At 52.2% G+C, this 19785-nt stretch overlaps 1 protein-coding gene across 4 annotated transcripts in view; it reads left to right on the forward strand.

Moving 5' to 3' along the window:
* LOC135208425 (vacuolar protein sorting-associated protein 53 homolog) overlaps window positions 1-19785 on the forward strand; it is a 308005-nt gene that overhangs the window by 110423 nt on the left and 177797 nt on the right. Inside the window, exon 1 of one of the 4 annotated variants that reach the window (XM_064240575.1) lies at window positions 1849-2193. The exons of 2 other annotated variants lie outside the window; for them this stretch is intronic. In XM_064240575.1, the coding sequence (XP_064096645.1) occupies window positions 1909-2193 (285 nt within the window). In that variant the 5' untranslated portion in view covers window positions 1849-1908. Of the gene's footprint in view, window positions 1-1848; window positions 2194-19785 lie in introns of those variants that run through there. One more of the 4 variants, XM_064240576.1, reaches the window with a different exon arrangement.

Genomic DNA, 19785 nt, shown 5'->3' on the forward strand with positions numbered 1-19785 from the left:
TGGAACCTAAATAGTGTGTACTTGAGGTTTTTCCAGGGCAGGCTGCCGCCTAACATAGCAATGAATTTTAACCAACTTCCCGACCCAGCAGCGAGTCAATTGGCATCACTTCATTCGAATTACCCCTTCACCCTGAGTGCCGTAAAGATAATGAACACGTGAGAACGTGTTTCACAAAAATAAAATTCTGACCCACATTAAGGCCAAACCCTGATCTTTCAAATGAGAGGCCATGTGAATTGGTAACACCCTTGCCTCTCATTTGAAAGATTGTGGTACTGTTCTGATGTGAGTTATTAATTTATTTTTGTGAGACAGGTACTCATGTGTTCATTATTTCTATCATATTCACAAGTAAAGGGGTAATTTGAATAAAATGCCACCAATTGACTCTCTGCTGGGTTGGGAAGTTAGCATCGCACGTAGTCTTCCTTCAAAGGATATTAATAAGTTGTCTTAAAGATGTCCGTCATTTCCACATGGTATAGCTTCACGAGGCGATGAGCTAGACTGCTTTTATAACCAGCAAATTTGCTTTTTGGGAATGAGACAAGGAAGGTCATGGATTCTACATACTAGAGAATGTAGGGTGTCATGTGGTATTGTTTGTAAAGATCAACAGACCGGCAATAGATAATTATGTTGTAAATGTGATATACAATTAGAAAATAAGAATGAAATTAATAAAAAGGAGTTAGGAATAAGGGACGGGGAAAATAAAGAAAGTGGAAGAAGAATTGATGCATGTCTTGTGTCAGACTACAGCTTTCAATATTTGTTTATTACACATTTGGAACTGCAGAAATAATGATAGATTATTCTCATGCCTATAATGAACACGAGAACGCGTTTCACAAGAAAATCATTTTTGCCCACACCGAGATCGAGTCCCTGTCTTTCAATGAGAGGCCAAGGTATTACCAACTTACCCACGCAGAACTTAAATGAGATTGGAACCAATGTACTCCGTACATGAGGTTTTCCCGGGCAGGGAATATTACCTACCCAACAATGGGAAGTGAGCCAGAAGGAACCATAAGAATGTAACTTTGCCAACCTGGGTTAGAAACCAGGTAGTACCAGCCACGTCTAACGTTCCCATTTCCCACTCCTCCAATAGCATGGGTGCTGGATGGCCAAATTCTATAAACTCAAGCTATTGTTGAGTTTCTTAATGCCCATTGAATGACTGTAAAAAAGAGAAGATTGTTGAAAGCACAAAAAGTCGTCGCACGATCGTTCAGTAAAAATCACACGCATGAATACACTTGTGAACTGGGATAAATCTAGCCTGTGAGTCACACCCACGGAACGCCCCGCACTCCATGTTTTTAGATACCTTTGCAGAGCTTTCCAAGTTTTCTGTTCTTCCCATTTTCCTGTTCTTCTTCTGCGAATATTTTTACATAGTAAAGTTAATATCTTATTGAGAAAAACATGCCATTCTTACCATCAATAATATCTCAGCAAATCATTCATTATTTGGTTAAAGCTAGTTTATTCAGCCATGCTCTCCTGCCCATGTTAAATCCCTTGAAATTTCATGCTTCAGCGAACTTACAAAGTGGGGGAAAGGTGCTTGCATCTAGTATTCAAGACTCAACAATGTTCCAAGTAGAAAAATGGTACCAAGAACTACGTGAGTTGTCCCGTATTTGAGTATTTATTTGATGCTGTAAAATTGTAACTGTTGGACAGATACAATTCTTCGGAAAATGGATGTTCCCTCTTTTTGGAATAATGCATACACAGCGAAAGTCCCTAGTACTTTTTTATCCTTGCTAATTAGACCTATATTGACGTAAATCATTTTTCATAGTGGCGGCAATTTCATCATATCGTTGAGTCTTACCATTAATTCCAGTGTGGATTTGCTGTTATTGTTCCATAAGTATTTTACAGTGTAGTATGTTAATCAGCGTTATCGCCTCAGTTCATGACGTACCAAACTCTGCAGAGTTCGCAATGAATAGGCTGACACTCTATGCTAAAGTAACGCACCCAAATAACAACACTTCAGTTCAGAGCGACCGCACCCTTTGGTTGTTGACAGGCACTGACAGACAGACAGACAGACGGATACGTGCAACAGAAAGACCGTTCGAAGTGCTAATGATGGAGCCGGATACAATGACAGATGTGGAGAAATTAAACTTGGATTTTCCTCCTGAAGTAGTTCAAGCCATTCAGGAGGTAGGTTAATGATCGTTTGGAGGCATCGCGGGATAAGTACTTGTATAGCTAGTTAGTAGTACTACTACCTAGTACCTACCTAGTACTACTAGCCTAGTAGTACTAGGTAGCTAGGTATAATATAACCTAGCCTAGGTATAGCTATAGTAAGCCGTAGGCTAATTGGTTAGGCAAAGATCAACGTAGGTTTACCATTGGGGCAGCCCGTAGTTTGAAGCCTAGTAAGACTATTCTTGACATCAGCTAGTGGGATTTTTGCCAAATGTTTAGGTACCTAGCCTAGGCTATATAGTAGTAGTACCTATATTCAGCAAGGTAAGTACCTATTTGGTTAGACATAGGTAGCTAGGCTATCTAGGCCTGGGATAATGCCAATTTGCTAATCCTACTGTTGAGTGGTCCAATTTCACTTCTCCCTTGTGTGTTTTTCTTTTTCCATTTTGTGTTAGGGTAAAATACTGAATGGCCGGCCTATACTGTAGCGTAGCCACCTTCCCGAAAAAGTACTTTAACACGTCTTGTAACCCAGGATAGACATCAAGAACCAGTGTCCGTCGAAGCATCACCCCAAGACCTCTACTTTCCTCTCAAATAGCTACTAGGTAAGTTTTTTTGCCCAAGTCACAAATTACCTAAGGCCATAATTTCTGATTTTTGGAAGAGCTGGTTGCGTTATGGTAGAGGCCGGCCATTCAGTATTTTACCATAGGCTACATACCTAGGCTAAACACTGTGCTGAACTTTGGCTACCTAGTAGGGTTTAGCATAACTACAGAATATAGGTAAAAGACTACGCGACACGCCACTACCTGTTACTTTGATGTTACTGATGCACGATAATTTACAGTCATTTGCAATGTGAACATTGTTTTCTCAGCTTCAGCTACAAATGCAGCTTAAATTTAGCAGTACGTACTCTATACTATATTTCCGTGCCGGTATTTTCTCCATAGCGAATAAATGTACGTATATACCGTAAAAATATATTGGTCCTATTCTACTTAATGTCATTTGTAACAAAACTACAGTAATTTATTACTATCGTATGATGGCTGAAATGCAAGCAAAACATTATCAAATTCGGTTCGGTTGTTGTAGCAAAACAACTGTTATCATTCAGTTGGTTATGGGTGCAGCATTTAAGCAACGATTATAACAGTACTAATGACACTTTAATCTTTCTCATTTGCTTTTTTAGCTGACTTAACTAGAAGATATGATAAATAAAGAGATGTAGGAAACATTAGCAGTCTGATAAAGGACTCTCTCTCTCTCTCTCTCTCTCTCTCTCTCTCTCTCTCTCTCTCTCTCTCTCTCTCTCTCTCTCTCTCTCTCTCTCTCTCTTACTAGGCCAAGATTTACCACCAAGGTCATTGAATCTGACATTAAAAATTTGTAGGACTACCAGGCAAACAATTGTAAATGATTAGGCAAATTAAATTCCACATTTTCATTAAAGAGTTATTACATATTAGGGCAAAATATCTGGCCATGACACTGTCTAAGGCATAGTCAACAAGTCTAGGGCAACATAAGGGGGATTGTAACGCCCGTAGACTTGAATTTCGGTTAGAGGTGAATGTCGCTTAGCGTCGGACCCCCAGGAACAGAACCCCTGCTGTTAGCCGGGAGCTGCCTGCGCTATAAGAAACTGCAAATTCTAACGAAATACCCGCCGCAGAGTTATTAGCTAGAATTACCATTTGTTCCGATACGTAATACAAACCATCGGTCCTTTAACAATAGGAAGTAGCTAGCGGCAGCTGGAACGGTCGTAAGCTTCGAACAAGGGGAGAACGTAGTTAACTGCTTGTCCGATCGTCGCGCGCCGTGCCGACCGCTTTGGAAGGTAAACAAATCACTTTTGCTTTCGGCCGTGTGTGGGAAGGACGTGTTCGCCATCGCTCTGCCCGCTTGTCGTTTGCTTCAACTTTGAGTATTTGTTTCTCTTTCTGTATATCAAGGAGTGATTGTAAGTACTTTTCTCAATTCTATTATTCTTGCAATGAGTGAATTGGAAGAAATGGAAATATCACGCGCCCTCCAGTCGCCCGTAGAGTGTGTCCCGCTGGAGGGGCGTAAATGTGGAGGGTTCAGGTCATTCGTTGAGGTGGACCCCCACGAGGTTTGTTCTCGTTGTCGAGGGCGAGAGTGCTCTCGTAACGAGCCATGTATGGTTTGTATGGATTGGTCCGAGGCGCAGTGGGTGCTGTACGAGGGCAGGAAGAGACTTAGGCCGGCCAAGAAGTCATCGGAAAGTCCAGTGACTCCTTTGGTGAACGGACACTTCGTCCTCTTTCCTGCCTCCCGGCCAGCCCCCCACGCTTTGCGCCTTCCCCTGCGGGGGGGGTAAAAAAGCGGAGTCCGTCTCCTCTCTCGATCCGTCGAGTGTGGAGAGGGCGCCCGCTACCCGGGGACGTACAGTTGTATTCGGGGTCTTCTGTCCGCTCTGGGGGGGGAATTTCGCCCCCCAGGCGCGGGGAAGCCCTCCTATTAACCCGACTCTTGCTTCCGCAGGTGTGCCAGCAGCGAAGGACGACTTGGGACAGGTGTGGGAGTCGCTGGGACTGCAGGGAGTGCCCAGCATCCAAGGGTTGCTGCAGCGGTTGGCGGGGTCGGCCGTGTCACTCATGGTGCGGTGACCACCACGACGTACCACATTAACTACTCCGCGTATGAGATGCCCACCACATCTGTATATACGCCTCACATAATGTCGGTGACACCCACGGTGGCAGTACAAAAACCAATTGCCGCCGTTCCAAAGAGGACGATGCCACCACCACCTGGATTTTTTCCTTTGCCGACCCCGGACTTCCGCTGCCCCAAGAGTACCCCCCCCTGGAAAACCTGCCGCCAGTGCCACGGATGTCGGTGACTGTCGACAGGACGCCTGGCTCTCCCTTAGTACCTGCCGTGCCTGCCGTACCTGTGGCCGCTCCAGCGACTCTTTCCTTTTCAGGTACACATTCAATTTCAGATGTTCCTGCTGTTCCTGCTGTTCCCTGGTACCTGTTCCTGCCGTTCCCGCTGCTGGTGTTGCTGTAACAGTGCTCAGGTCCTTCCGGACAGGTGCAGTCGGGCCCTGTTGCTTCGGCAACTGCCCCGGCTCCCTCCTGGATGGAAGACCTTTACGTCTGTCCTGCGGAGCCTGGCGAAGAAGAAGAGGAAGAGGAAGAAGGTGTCGTCGTCGTCTTCATCGTCTTCTTCGTCGTCTGCTGCCTCTCCTTCCCCTTCGACTTCTAAGGCCAAACAGCCGAAGAAGAAGAAGGTTGCCTCCTCCCCCCCTAAGAAGACTCCTTCGGGATCTTCTAAGGGCCCGGCTCGCACAGGCGAGCTGGGGAGCTCTTCTGCTGGTCCTCCTGTTCCTTCGGGTGCGGGGCCCGTCGCTTCTTCTGCAAAGAAGAAGTCGACGGGGACCAGAGGTGCATCAGCCTTCGGCTGGTGCGTCCTCACCTGGTGCTAGTGGTTCTGCCGCTAAGCCAGGTTCCGTCTCGGCTGCTTCTCGTTCGCGAGAAGCACCGAGTGGACGCTCTTCTAAAGAGGACCGTCCAGCCAAAGTTTCGACGACGAGCTCGCTCGCCGTCAAAAACAGCGGCACGGAGCGGAAGACTGGCGAGAGTCGTGCACACGACTCTCGCCAGGCCACTGGACGCTCTCGCAGCGACCAGCCGGCTGCTCGGGCTGACGTGACGGTCACTGACCGGCCACGGGTTGAGGCGAGGAAGGAGTCCCCACGGCCGCCGGTACCAGCCACGGCTGGTACCAGCGGTTTGAACGCGCCGACGTGAGGACGCTGGCCGGTCTCGACGCGAAAGGGAGCCACTAGCAAGGTCACCCGTCCGCCGCTCCCGATGGGACCGGGCGGAGACGGTGACCAGCGGCAGCTCGCCTGAACGCTAGAGATCGGTCTCGACCGTTCTCAGCCGAGCCAATCGCCCCAGGCGAGCGGCGACGCTAGGCCTACTGCTCGACCGTCACCGCGGGTTGACGATCGCAGCAGCCCTCACGCACGCTGGTCCTGCCAGCGAGCGCGGGGGGAGCGTCAGGTCTGCCTCTCCTATACCTTCAACCTCCTCGGGCTATACCGGGAGGAGCGAGGTACCAAGGAGCGATCACGAGAGGTGCGCCGCTCGTGACCCAGCTATGACGCCGTACGGCTCAGGCACGGTCTTAGGACCGACCAGGACGTACGCGCAAGTAGTTGGAGGCGACCGTCAGGGGTCTGTCGCTGTTCCTCCTTCTGAAGGAGGAGTATCGAGGGATATGCTCTTGTTGGAGGGACTGGACGGTCCTACTCCACAGGAACGCTGTGACGCCCGAGATTAACAGATGAACTTCGCGGTAAGTCATTAAGCTGATGCGTCTGCATAATTGGCCTCGCGGAAGGATCGCCGCTACCCGACCCCATCAAGAGCCCCACGTCCGGCTCGAGTCATTTTGGGGTCCCAAGAGGGAGCCCAAAATGATGAGGGGTTGCCACGATCAGAGCTTGCGGACTCAGTCCTGGATCAGGTGGAGAATCTCGTCTCAGGACGGGAGGACTCGCTAAAATCCGGACGGTCCTCTAAGCTGCTTCCTCCTCCTCTACAGCGGCAGAGGCGTTTCTACGTGCCATCAGAAGACCCGATACTGCCGACAGGTTAACCCGGAGTTAGCGAGGCTGACTCCAGGTGTGTCCCTGCAGCAGCTCCTGTCGGAGAACCTATGGTTTCTCGCAGCAGGAGGCACTTGCCCTGGAATCTACCGCTATGGCAGCATTCCAGGCAGTTTCCTGGTTGGATTTGTGGTCCCTCACAATATCCAAGGTGGCGGCCGGCTCCGGGAGTTCTGCTCTCGAAGACGACGCTTCCTTCAGGAGACTGTGCCAGTCTGGAGGAAGAGCAATCTCTTACCTCGCCCATCAGACTGCTAACCTGTGGGCCAACTTGGTTCTTCGGCGTAGACGCAGTCCTTACCCGAGTGACCAAGGGGGCTGGGCGTGAGGCGGCACTCGGGGCTAATAAATGGACCCTCTTAGGAGTTTCCCCACCTCTCTTTCCTGGAGAGATGGTGGACGCTGCGGTGGAACGGCGGCGCACTGACGAGAGTGACCGCTTAGTCCACCAGGCAGTCTCGAAGGTTTCTGGGCAACCTCGAGTAACTGCGGCCAAACCAAAGAGCTTGGCTAGCGCTTCCACGGCGGCGAGACGGTTTGCACCGTCCAAACCCCGTGCGAAGACTCCAGCTGTTTCAACTTCTGCGAGAGGAGCCGCAATCAGCCCCTCCTCCCAGCCCTCCTTTCCCCGAGGAAGTGCTGAAAGAAGTCGAAACGAGGAGGGGAAACGCTAGGGACGGGCGTTCCCCCTCACCTGCTGCCGAAGTGGGGGGGTGCCTGGCGAGCCATTGGGCGACTTGGCAGCGCTACGGCGCCGAGAACTGGATAGTAGACGTCCTTCGGGAGGGATATCTACTACCCTTCGAGTCTCGGCCCCCCCTCATCTCCAAACCGGTCCATCTACAGACCTATGTCCGGGATCAGCAAAGGACAACGCTCTTCGACAGGAGATCAAGACCATGCTGGCGAAACGAGCTGTGGAAATCGTGGAGGACCAGTCACCAGGCTTTTACAGCCGCCTCTTCCTAGTGGAGAAGGCATCGGGGGGGCTGGCGCCCGGTGATAGACCTCTCTCCCCTGAACCGCTTCGTTCGCACGACGCGGTTCACGATGGAGTCGGCACGCTCAGTGCTCGACTCGATCAGGGGGAACGATTTCATGCTTTCGGTGGACTGAAGGACGCGTATTTTCAAATACCCATCCATCAGTCCTCCAGAAAGTACCTCCGCTTCATCTTCGACGGGACGGTGTACCAAGTCAGGGCACTTTGTTTCGGTCTCTCAAGCCCCGCAGGTGTTCACAGCGAGTGTTCACTCTGGTGTCGGCTTGGGCCCATTCGAACGGGATACGTCTTCTGAGGTATCTCGACGATTGGCTAGTCCTGGCGAGCTCCCGCTCGCAGTTGCTACAGGACAGAGATCGACTCCTCAAGTTTTGTCGCGATCTGGGGATCGTGATAAACTACGAGAAGTCCGATCTCGAACCCAAAGCAGAAGATGAGTACCTGGGTATGCTGATAGATACGGTAGCAGGGCAAGTCTTTCCCGCAGACTTGCGTATCAGCAAATTCAGGGGAGGCAGCCGGCCGGTTCCTGTCGCGGCAGGAACAGGCAGCACAGCAATGGCAAGTCCGTGATCGGCCATCTGTCGTCACTCGAGAAGTTTAGTCCCTCACGGGCGTCTTCACCTGCGGTCTCTCCAGTGGAGGCTAAGGGAGAGTTGGTCTCAGGCCAAAGGATCCTCCTTACTTTCCCGTGGCTATCACGGACAAGGTGAGGCAGGACCTAGCCTGGTGGCTCGACGACAAGAACCTCTTAAGAGGAGTGCCCATACGCACTCCCCCCCCACCCCCCCCGGAGATGCTTCTGTTCTCAGACGCATCAACCGAGGGATGGGGCGCACACCTGGAGGAGTTGCTGACTGCAGGTGTGTGGGACCATCACGAGAAGCACCTTCACATCAATGTCCTGGAACTCAAGGCGGCGTTCAACGCTCTCCAAGAGTTTCGGGACCGCTTGGTGGGACACTCAGTGGTGTTGAGTGCGACAACACCACAGTAGTGGCATATGTCAACAAGCAGGGGGGCTAGTGTCTCTTCCGCTCCCATCAGTTGACGGTGCAGGTGCACGAGTGGGCCACGGCTCACTCGATAGAGCTGTCAGCACGCTACATTCCAGGCAAGAGGAATGTAAGTAGCAGACAAGCTCAGCCGTCGGGATCAGGTGATAGGGACCGAATGGTCTCTACACCAAGATGTGGCGGAAAGGCTCTTCAACCTGTGGGGGGCGACCGGGTCGTAGACCTGTTCGCCACCCGGCACAACAGAATCAGGTGTTTCTTCTCGGCCGTGCCGGACCCATGGGCAGCTGCAGAGGACGCTCTCCAACACCCCTGGGACAACCTCTTCGCTTACGCCTTTCCTCCCTTCTGTCTGATTCGGAAAGTGATCAGTTCGAGCGCTGGTCACTCCCCAAACCTCAGAATGATCCTGGTGGCTCCCAACGGGGCCACAAGCCGTTTGGTATCCGACCTGCTGGCTCTTCTTGCAGACGCACCGAGAGAGCTACCCAACTGGCACAACCTTCTAGCCCAGCCACACGTAGAACGGTACCACCGCGCAGTCCATCCCTTCAACTTCACGGCTGGCTGTTATCCACCATCTCTTGCGAACGAGAGGCTTTTCTCGTAGCGCAGCAACAGAGATGGCTGGACACGTCAGACAGTCCTCTGCAGCTGTATACCAGGGGAAGTGGGCCGTCTTCTGTGGTTGGTGTCGTAGACAGGGTTTGTCTCCTCTCAGAGCCACTCTTCAGCAGGTAGCGGATTTCCTCGTGTTTCTTCGCCGAGAGAAGCTCCTCTCAGTACCACAGTTAAAGGATATAGAGCAGACCCTGGCGCTCGTCCTAAAACTGAGGGGACTGGACATCACGAATTCGTTCGAGATATCCTTGCTAATGAGGAGCTTCGAAAGGTCTTGCCCACCCAGGGGAACTCAGGCCCCCTGCGTGGGATGACTCTCGTCCTTAGGAGTCTGACTCGAACACCCGTTCGAGCCACTCCGAGAGTCGTCAGACAGGGATCTGACCCTCAAGACCCTCTTCTTGCTGGCCCTGGCATCGGCGAAGAGAGTAGGGGAACTACATGGCCTTTCTTATGATGTTAAACATACCAGAGGCTGGGGATCTGTGACGCTCGATTTCGTCCCGAACTTCGTAGCTAAGACTCAGAATCCGTCGATCCCTGACGACAGGTTCGAGTCTTTCACGATCCCCTCCCTGCTGGACTTTACAGATAACGATGCGGATGAGATGCTGCTTTGTCCTGTGAGGGCGCTACGGCGCTATCTGAAGAGAACTCGACATCTCAGGCCTGAGTGTCGACGCCTCTTCGTTAGCACTGGGGTCACAAGAAAGAAGTCTCCAAGAACACGCTTTCTTTCTGGCTACGTGAGGTGATCAGGAGAGCGTACGAAGCTGATGGTAGCGACGACCATCCGTAACGCTCCGACCGAGAGCCCACGAAGTCAGAGGTATCGGACCCTCCTTAGCGTTCCGTAAGAACTTCTTCTCCGTGGCGCAGGTCCTGAAGGCAGGTGTCTGGGCCAACCAGACCACCTTCACGTCCTTCTACCCTTCGGGATATTGCCCACAAGTCCTTGGATACTTTTTCCTTGGGACCTGTGGTTGCTGCTCAACACGTTGTGTAAGCTTACCCAGCACCCGAGCAGGCAGAACAGCATCGATTCCTGGTATGACTGGGAGAATGCATGTGTGAATGAGAGAGTGACTGGCTTCTCTTCACCATCTTTTTCTACCTCTACCTGTGGGCAGAGGATACGGTCGTTACCTTGCTGGCAAGGAAGTCAGATGCAGGTAAGCTATTCAACAGAGCTCCACTCCTATCTCTTTAACTAGAGATAGGAGTAAATATCCACCACTTCTCCAACAAGGGGGAGAAGTGGATGCCAACATGAGACAAACCCATTACTTTACATTGGCTCATGTAAAGGAAAAAGTTCTTACAATGCTGGTACAAAGAGATACGCTTGCCTCTCTCTTAGTATCGCCAGAGGTCTGACCATTGATCCTGCGGTGCACCCCACCCCGATCAATCGGACAGAGGCTTGGATCCCTCCCTCGCTCTTACGACCAGGGAGGCATTCCAGGGATGGGACGAACACCAGTCTGTTCATCAAAAAGACTCAGATTCCACCCACCAAGAAGTGAGTCTTCCTATTGTTAAAGGACCGATGGTTTGTATTACGTATCGGAACAAATGACAATTTGTCGAAAATTGCGTTTTCCTAACTATACAAAACCTGAGGCCTTTAACATAAAGTCCCCTCCTCATGCCACCCCTCACTCTGCGTATTTTGCATGGGCCAAAAGCAAAAGTGATTTGTTTACCTCCCAGTCGCGCGGCGCGCGACGATCGACAAGCAGTTAACTACCGTTCTCTCCCTTGTTCGAAGCTACGACCGTTTCCACCAGCTGCCGCTAGCTACTTCCTATTGTTAAAGGACCTCAGGTTTGTATAGTTAGGAAAATGCAATTTTCGACAAATTGTCATTTTGGTTCATGAAACTACCTGACAGAATATATATATAGCTGTATTTCTGACCGTCCGACAGAATTTCAAATTCGCGGCCACACGTATGGGGCGGTCAGGTGGTAGTACCCATTCCCGCCGCTGGGTGGCGGCGGATATCAGGAACCATTCCCATTTTCTATTCATATTTTTTCTGTCGCCGGTGCTGCAAACATCTGTTTACAGTAACCTCCGTCTAGGATTTTTTCATATCTCGCTTAATATTATCTGATTGACTTTTGGTATCGACTTCTGGATTGTGGATTGGCAACGCGTGATAGTGGATTTGGTTTTTGATTTTGGATTGGCTTTTCTGGATTCAGTATTGTCTGGATCAAGTTCGGGAAGTTTCAGAGTGTGTGTGAGGAGTGAATGTAAGGTGAGGCTTCTTAAACCTTCAGTTGATCCTCACACAGTTTGTATGGATTGCAGGGGGCAAGTTTGCGTGGTTGATGATCGGTGCATGAATGTAAGGATTTGGATGATGATAAATGGAGGATGTATGAGACCTATCGCGTAAATTGGAGCGCGATAGGTCAGGAGGTCTTCCTCCAAGGGCAGCTCTACTAAAGGTAAGGATAGTAACATTTCTCCTCCTCTAACACCAGTAGATTTCGCCCAACCTAATCCTGTGTTGTTGCCTTCGGGCCCCAGTGCTGTGTCTGGAGAAGGTAACACCCTTTCTCTTGATTCTAGAGTCTATTCGTGCTCTCGAATCTAAAGTTTTGGCCCTAGAAACCGGCCCAGTGAAAGTTTGTGTTAGTGCCCCTAGTGTTGTGGAGGGGGCGTCAGATCGGCCCCATAATGCCTCTAGGCCTAGACCTCTATCGGACTCCCAGGACTCAGGGAGTGGGTATGTCGAAAGCCGCAAGAGGGTTACGGGGCTCCCCACCGATCTGGCGTCCCTTCGGCAGGTCCTTGTGCTAAATCCCAGGCTGCCAAGGAGCGCGTATCCTGAAAGATTGCTTTTCGTCCTCCGAAGCGTCCTCCCCGCGCAAGGGGTGAGCGCTCGGAGAGACTCGCGTCCGTTGAAAAGGACTTTTCGCTTTGAGGACGCTTCACGTCCTATGTCTCCTCTTCGTCACGAGACGCTTATGACCGCCTTTCCTCCTCAGGAAGAGAGAGGCTTTCTTCCGATGAGGACGTTCGTTTCCACGTCACAGGCGTGTTCACCTGAGAGGCAGATAGCTGTACCTGCTAGAAGGAAGGAGGCGTCCCCCTCGCCCCCTGCGCCTTCTCGCAGTCTCAGTCCTGCCCCTTCTTTTGCTCCTTCGTCACCTACGAAGGATATCCTTGTGTCCCTTCAGGACCAGAATTACGTCGCTGATGGCTCAGAGGACTTGCCCAGCAGCAGTCGAGCCTAAGCGTAGGAAGGACGTTTCGGCTGCCCGTCAAGAGACGAAGCGGCCTCATTCTCTCTCATGTTCTCGCTCGTCTCTCTCTCCGCCTCCGGATCGTCAACGTTCTCGTTCTCCTAGCAGACCTTTTACTCTCTCAGGAGAAGACGCTCGTCAGACGCTCGGCGTTCGAAGCAGGACGCTTTACGCTCTCGGCAAGTAGCGGTTGAGGACGCTCGGCAGGACGCTCGGCGTTCTAGACAGGACGCTTTGAGCTCTCTTCAAGACTCTTTTAAGGACGCTCGGCAGGACGCTCGGCGCGCGAACGCAGGACGCTTCTGGTTTTAGACAGGACGCTTTTGAGGACGCTCCGCAGGACGCTCGCCGTGTGAAGCAGGACGCTTTTCGAGCGAAGCAGGACGCTTTTTGAGACTGAACAAAGCAGGACGCTCGCTTGTCTAAGCAGGACGCTTTTGGCGCCGCTCGTCATGGAAGCTCGCGCTTCCTTTCGTAGGGAGCTTCTGTTAGACAGTTCACGTGGCTTCTAAGGACGCTCCTCTTTCGGAAGATGTCCGTGCCTCTAAAGATCAACGTACGGCCGCTTCCGTACCTGTAGCGGATACTCCACCAACTGGAAGTCTTTATTCAGGAATGAGCCTACGGGAGGTACTCCTATCCTGATAGGCGTTCTCCAGTTCCTCTTAGGGAGGAAGGGGAACTTAGTAGTCCAGGGAGCTCCGTAGAGGAAGAACAGCCGGTAGCTTCAGCTGTCTCGGACTACAAGGTTCTTGTTAGGCTGTTACGTTCAGCATTCGGGGACAAGTTCCAGCCGACAGCCCCTAGGTCTCCTCCCTCACAACTTTCGTCTTCCAAGACCGTAAAGACCCCTGAATTCGTCGAAATGAAGACGTCGCTGTCGACCAAGAGGGCGTTTAAGAAACTTCAAGACTTTATGTCCAGAAGGAAGGATCAGGGCAAGACCACTTTCGCCCATCCACCCTCTATAACTCGCCGGGAAAGGAGGAGTTTGGTATGAGACCAAGGAGGATGTGGGGATAAAGGTCCCTTCGTCCGCGTTGGGTGACTTCTCCAGTTTAGTGGACGCCCAGAGGAGGTCTCTCTTAGCGTCTGCTAAGGTGACCTGGACTCCGGTTGAGACTGACCACCACTTGAAGGGACTTCTTCGTACCCTTAATGTGTTTAATTTCCTAGACTGTGTCTGGAGTTTGGACTTCAGTCTAGAAGTCCTGATTCTCTCAGTCTGGGGGAGCTGTCCAGCGTGTTGTTATGTATGGACAAGGCCGTCAGGGATGGTTCGGAGGAGCTAGTTTCGAATTTTGGAACTGCCTTCCTGAAGAAAAGAGCACTGCTGTGCAATCAATTTTTACTGCTAAGTCGGTATCTCCCGCTCAGAAAGCGGAATTGCTCTTTGCGCCTCTTTCGACCATCTCTTCCCCAGGCTATGTAAATGATCTTGCACAGAGTTTGCAAGAAAAGGCGACCCAGGACCTCTTGGTTCAGTCTTCAAGACGTCCAGCGTTCCTTCCACTTCAACATTCAGCAAACCCCCGAAGAAAGTCAAACCCTTTCGCGGGGCACCCCCCTCGAGAGCAGCTCCTCGAGGGAGAGGGTTTTCGAGAGGAAGAGCTTCATTCAAACCGAAAAACAGCAAATGAAGATCTCGTCCTTCAGACACCAGTCGGGGCCAGACTGGAATTCTTTGCGGATCTTGGAGGCAGAGAGGAGCGGATCCTTGGACCCTCAAGATAGTAGAACGGGGGTACAAGATCCCCTTTCTTCATCCTCCTCCTTTGACTTCAACTCCAGAGACCTCTCTCCATCCTATCATGGAGAGAAGAAAAGTGTTCTTTTCGATCTCTTAGACCAGATGGTCGAAAAAAGAGCGGTGGAACAAGTCTTGGACCTAGAGTCACCGGGCTTCTACAACAGGATTTTCTAGTGCCGAAGCAGTCGTCAGGTTGGCGCCCGGTCCTGGATGTGAGCAGGCTAAATCTTTTTGTAGAAAAGATAAAGTTCAGAATGGAGACGCCTCAGTCGGTGCTGGGAGCATTGAGACCTGCAGGACGCATACTTCCACGTCCCAGTCCACCCTCTTTCAAGGAAGTACCTGAGATTCGTCTTGGACAACAGGGTTTGGCAGTTCAGAGCCCTTTGTTTCGGTCTCAGCACGGCCCCAATGGTTTTCACAATGATTATGAGGAATGTAGCGAAGTGGCTCCATTCGTCAGGAATCAGGATATCCCTCTACCTCGACGATTGGCTGATCAGAGCGTCGTCGAGGCAGAAGTGTCTGAAGGACCTCAGTTTACGCTAGCCCTAGCAAAGTCTCTGGGGTCTGTTGGTCAACACCGAAAAGTCGCATCTGACCCCGACACAGTCCATCGTGTATCTGGGGATTCAGATGGATTCAGTGGCTTTTCGGGCGTTTCCATCCCAGGAACGTCAGCGACTGGGGTTAGAGAAAGTCGCAGCCTTCCTAGAGAGAGAAGCTTGTTCGGTGAGGGAGTGGATGAGTCTGCTGGGCACCATTTCCTCACTAGAAAAGTTTGTCTCGCTGGGAAGACTGCACCTCAGGCCTCTTCAATTCTTCCTTGCGGAAGAATGGACGTCGAAAGGGGACCTGAATGCGATCCTAAGGATCTCCAACGAAGTAAGAGTACACTTAAGATGGTGGCTCGACCCTCAGAAGTTACGAGAGGGCCTCTCCTTAATCTTCTGAGCCCCGACCTAGTGTTGTTCTCAGACGCTTCCATTTCCGGTTGGGGAGCAACACTAGGGGGGGAAGAAGTGTCAGGCTCCTGGAGAGGGGAAACAGGTAGCCTGGCACATCAATGTAAAGGAACTGGCAGCGATATTCCTGTCGCTGCAGTTCTTCGAAGAAAAACTGTCAAGCAAGGTTGTTCAAGTCAACGTCACGAGTACCACAGCCCTTGCGTATCTAAAGAATCAGGGAGGGACTCGCTCCAGATCCCTTTTTCTCCCTGGCGAAGGAAGTTCTGCTATGGGCAGACGCAAGGCGCATCAAGATCCTGACAAGATTCGTGCAGGGGTTCAGAATGTCAGGGCGGACCTTCTCAGCCGCCGGAATCAGATTCTACCAACAGAATGGACCTTGCACCAGGAAGTCTGTCAAAAGTTATGGAAATTGTGGGGGCGTCCTCTAGTAGACCTGTTCGCTACATCAAGGACGAAGAGGCTTCCTTGTATTGCTCCCCGGTTATGGACCCAGGGGCAATTGCAGTGGACGCGTTGCTCTGGGACTGGACAGACCTGGATCTTTACGCCTTTCCCCCCATTCAAGATCATGGGGGACGTAATGAGAAAGTTCGCAGCGTCAGAAGGGACAAGGTTGACTCTGATTGCCCCAATGTGGCCAGCAAGAGAGTGGTTCACAGAGGTCATGACGTTCCTTGTGGACTTCCCAAGAACGTTGCCCTGGAGGAGAGATCTACTCAGACAGCCTCACTTCAAAAGGTTTCACCAAAACCTCTCCCGCTCTGGCCTGACTGCGTTCAGACTATCGAAAAAGCTGGCCAGAGCGAGAGGCTTTCAAAGCAGCTGCGAGCAATCGCTAATGCTCGAAGAGCCTCTTCAAGAGCTGCTCTACCAGTCTAAGTGGTCCTCCTTCAGGGCATGGTGCAAGAAGGAAGGAATTTCTCTTCCACGACCTCTCGTGAATCAGATAGCAGATTTCTTACTCTATCTAAGAAATGTGCAAAAAATTGGCAGTTGTTCGAATACGTAATACAAAAACCCCCTCGGTCCTTTAACAATAGGAAAGGTAAACTAGCGGCAGCTGGGACGGTCGTAAGCTTCGAACAGGGAGGAACGGTAGTTAACTGCTTGTCCGAGTGCGCGCGCCCGCGCGCCCGAGAGGTGAAGAATCACTTTTGCTTTCGGCCGCGGGTGTGAAGGACGTTGTTGTCATCGCTCTCTGCCCGCTTCATCGTCGTATGCTTTGTTTATATTGTTTTCTACTAATGGTTTGGTTTGAATCTATTTGAAAATGAAAACTGTAGTACACGTTTTCATTTTCATTACTTATTATGAATCAACATGGAGCTTCTCGCCGTAGAGACGGCGATTTCCGCTCTTTTCATGAATTGAACCCTTGAATTATGTCTCGGGCCGAGGGCGGGTGGGCGCACTCGCGCCGAGTCATGTATTTTGGGCGAAGTGTGTAATTGAAAGATGTAAGTACTCTTTTTCATTATATTTTGCCCACTGTGCGTTCGTTGCCGAGAGCTTGATTGCGCTCGGCAAAGAGCCTCTTATTTTTGTATGAATAGAATGCAATGAAAGTGGATTCGCAAATGCAGTTTTCTTTTTCATTTTCATTTATTAATTGCATCAAATTTAAATTTTGTGATCAATTTCCGCTCTTACCGGGAATTAATCTTTACGATTTATTGCTGTGAAGTGAAAATAGCAAGTGCAGTATTGTAATTTTCATATATATTTATGATAGGCATCATATTTTTATGGATCAAGGTTTCCGCTCTTACGGGAATTGATTTTTCCCTCTTTAAGTTCTATGAAAGTGAATCGCAAGTGCAGTATTCTGTTTCATTTTCATATTACTTTTCACTGCTGTGCGGGGGTATTGGAAGCGAAGTCTGCCAGGAAGTCGTCGGCAGCTCTCCCGCGACTCCCTTGGTATCCGATTCTTCGTCTCTTTCCTGCCCCCCCGCTCAGCTTCCTCGTATTTTGTTTTTTGGGGTCTTCCTTCGTTCGGGGTGGGGGCATGTCTCCCCCCCCCGTGCGTGAGGGAAACCCTCTTACTAAATCTGTCTATGCTACCGCAGGTTCTACAGCCGTGGGCGAGCGACCTTGGACAGTATGGACCACTGCGGCTGCAGGGCGTGCCCTAGCATCCACGAATCTGCTGCAGAGTCTAGCGAGGTCTGGGGCGGTGACCTTGGAGTGGTCTCCACTACAACCTTCACGGCCGCTATGCTGCTTCCCCCCCGCCCCCTGGTCACACTCCCATGCTGTGTCGGTTGACGCCGTCCTGCCGCTTCTAGGGCCGGTCGCGCCGTACCGAGGAGGGGTATGCCGCCGCCGCTGTGTTTTCTTCGTGTGCTGCCCCAGACTTCCGCTGTTCCAGCAGCTCGCCCTGGACGGCCGCCAGTACCACGCTGGCTGCCGATGATTCTACGAGGCGATGGCTGGCTGCCGTACCTGTCGCTGATGTGGGTTTCCCGTACTGGCTTGGCTGTCCCGTTCTGTGTTTTTACCGCTGCCGCTGTTCCTGCCGCTCCTGAGCTGGTTGCTGTTCCTGTCGCTCCTGGTTCCTGCGCCTGTCCATGCTGGTCCTGCCCATGGTGTGTCTTCCCCAGTCCCAGGTCCTTCCCCGGACAGGGGGTGCAGTTCGGGCCGTGTTGCTTCGGCAATAGTCCCGACTCCGGCCTGGATGGAGGACCTGACGACTGTCCTGCGTGAGCTGACGAAGAAGAGGAAGGTGTCATCTTCGTCTGTTGCTGCCTCTTTCCCCTTCGACTTCTAAGGCCCATAAGCCGAAGAAGAAGAAGGCTGCCTCCCCCCCGCCCCCTAAGAAGTCTCCCTTCGGGAACTTTCTAAGGCCGTCCCACCTCGGTGGGACGGGGGGTCCTTCTGCTGTCCTCCTGCTCCTTCGGGAGCGGGGCCGTCTCCCCTTCCGTAAGGAAGAGATAGACGGGGACCAGAGGAGTATCGGTTTAGCTCTGGTACTTCCTCGCCTGGTGCTAGCGGCGATGCCGCTACGCCAGGTTCCGGCTCGGTCTCTCGTTCGCGGGGAGATCCCGAGTGTACGCTCTCCCTCGGAGACCGTGCAGCCAAAGTTTCGGCGCCAGAGTTCGCTCGGCGCCAAGACCACGGCCCAAGGAGCAGAAGGCTGGCGAGAACCGCTCAGGTGACTCTCGCCAGGCCAGCGGCCGCTCTCGCAGCGACCAGCTGGTAAAACCGGGTTTTGTTATTCCCCCTAAGAAGGACTCCTTCGGGAACTTCGAAGGGCTCGTCACATTCCGTGTGACGGGGGGGTTCTTTCTGCTGGTCCTCTGTTCCTTCGGGAACGGGGGCCCGTCCTCCCCTTTCTGAGAAGAAGAAGAAGACGGGGAACCAAGGTGTGCTGGCTACCGCTGGTACACCCTCGCCTGGTCCTTGGCAGCTCTGCTGCTAAGCCAGGTACCGGCTCGGTTTCTCTGTCCGCGAGAGAAGTTCCGAGTGTACGATCTCCTTCGGGTGGGAGTGCAGCCAAAGTTAAGAACGCCTGAGTTCGCTCAGCGTCATGGGACCGAGGCACGGAGCAGAAGACTGTCGAGAGCCGCTCAGGTGACTCTCGCCAGGCCAGCGGCCCGCTCTCGCAGCGACCAGCCGGGTACCTTCGGGTGGACGTGACGGTCTCTGACCGGCCACGGGGTTTGAGGCTGGGAAGGAGGTCCCCTCGACCGACGGTACCAGCCTCGGCTGGTACCAGCGGTTTGACGTGCCGCGAGGACGTCTCACGGTCTCACGGCGAAAGCGAGCTCTTGCCAGGTCCACCTGACCGCCGCTCCCACAGGGACCGGGCGGATACGGTGACCAGCAGCAGCTCGTCTGACGCACGGGACCGGGGGTCGACGTGCTCAGTCGACCCGCTCGCCACAGGTGAGCGGCACGGCCAGGCCTGCAGAATCGATCCCCACCGCGGGTTGGTGATCGACGGCAGCAGCCCCCCACGTACGCTGGTCCTGCCAGCGAGCGGGGGGGGAGCGTCAGGTCTGTCTCTCCACTACCTTCAACTTCCTCGGGCTACACCGGAAGAGCGAGGTAGCTAGGAGTGATCGTGAGAGGTGCGCCGCTCACGATCCCGTCACGACGCCGCACGTGCCACGTATGGTCTTAGGACCAACCAGGACGTACGCGCAAGTGATTGGAGGCGACCGTCAGGGGGAGAGGGGGTAGCGTCAGTTCTGTCTCTCCGATACCTTCAACTTCCTCGCATACGCCAGGAAGAGCGAGGTATATAGGAGTGATCGTGAGAGATGCGCCGCTCACGATCCCGTCACGACGCCGCACGTGCCAGGTTGGTCT

Source organism: Macrobrachium nipponense, chromosome 35 (genome assembly GCF_015104395.2).
Source record: "Macrobrachium nipponense isolate FS-2020 chromosome 35, ASM1510439v2, whole genome shotgun sequence".
Taxonomy (NCBI): Eukaryota; Metazoa; Arthropoda; class Malacostraca; order Decapoda; family Palaemonidae; genus Macrobrachium; species Macrobrachium nipponense.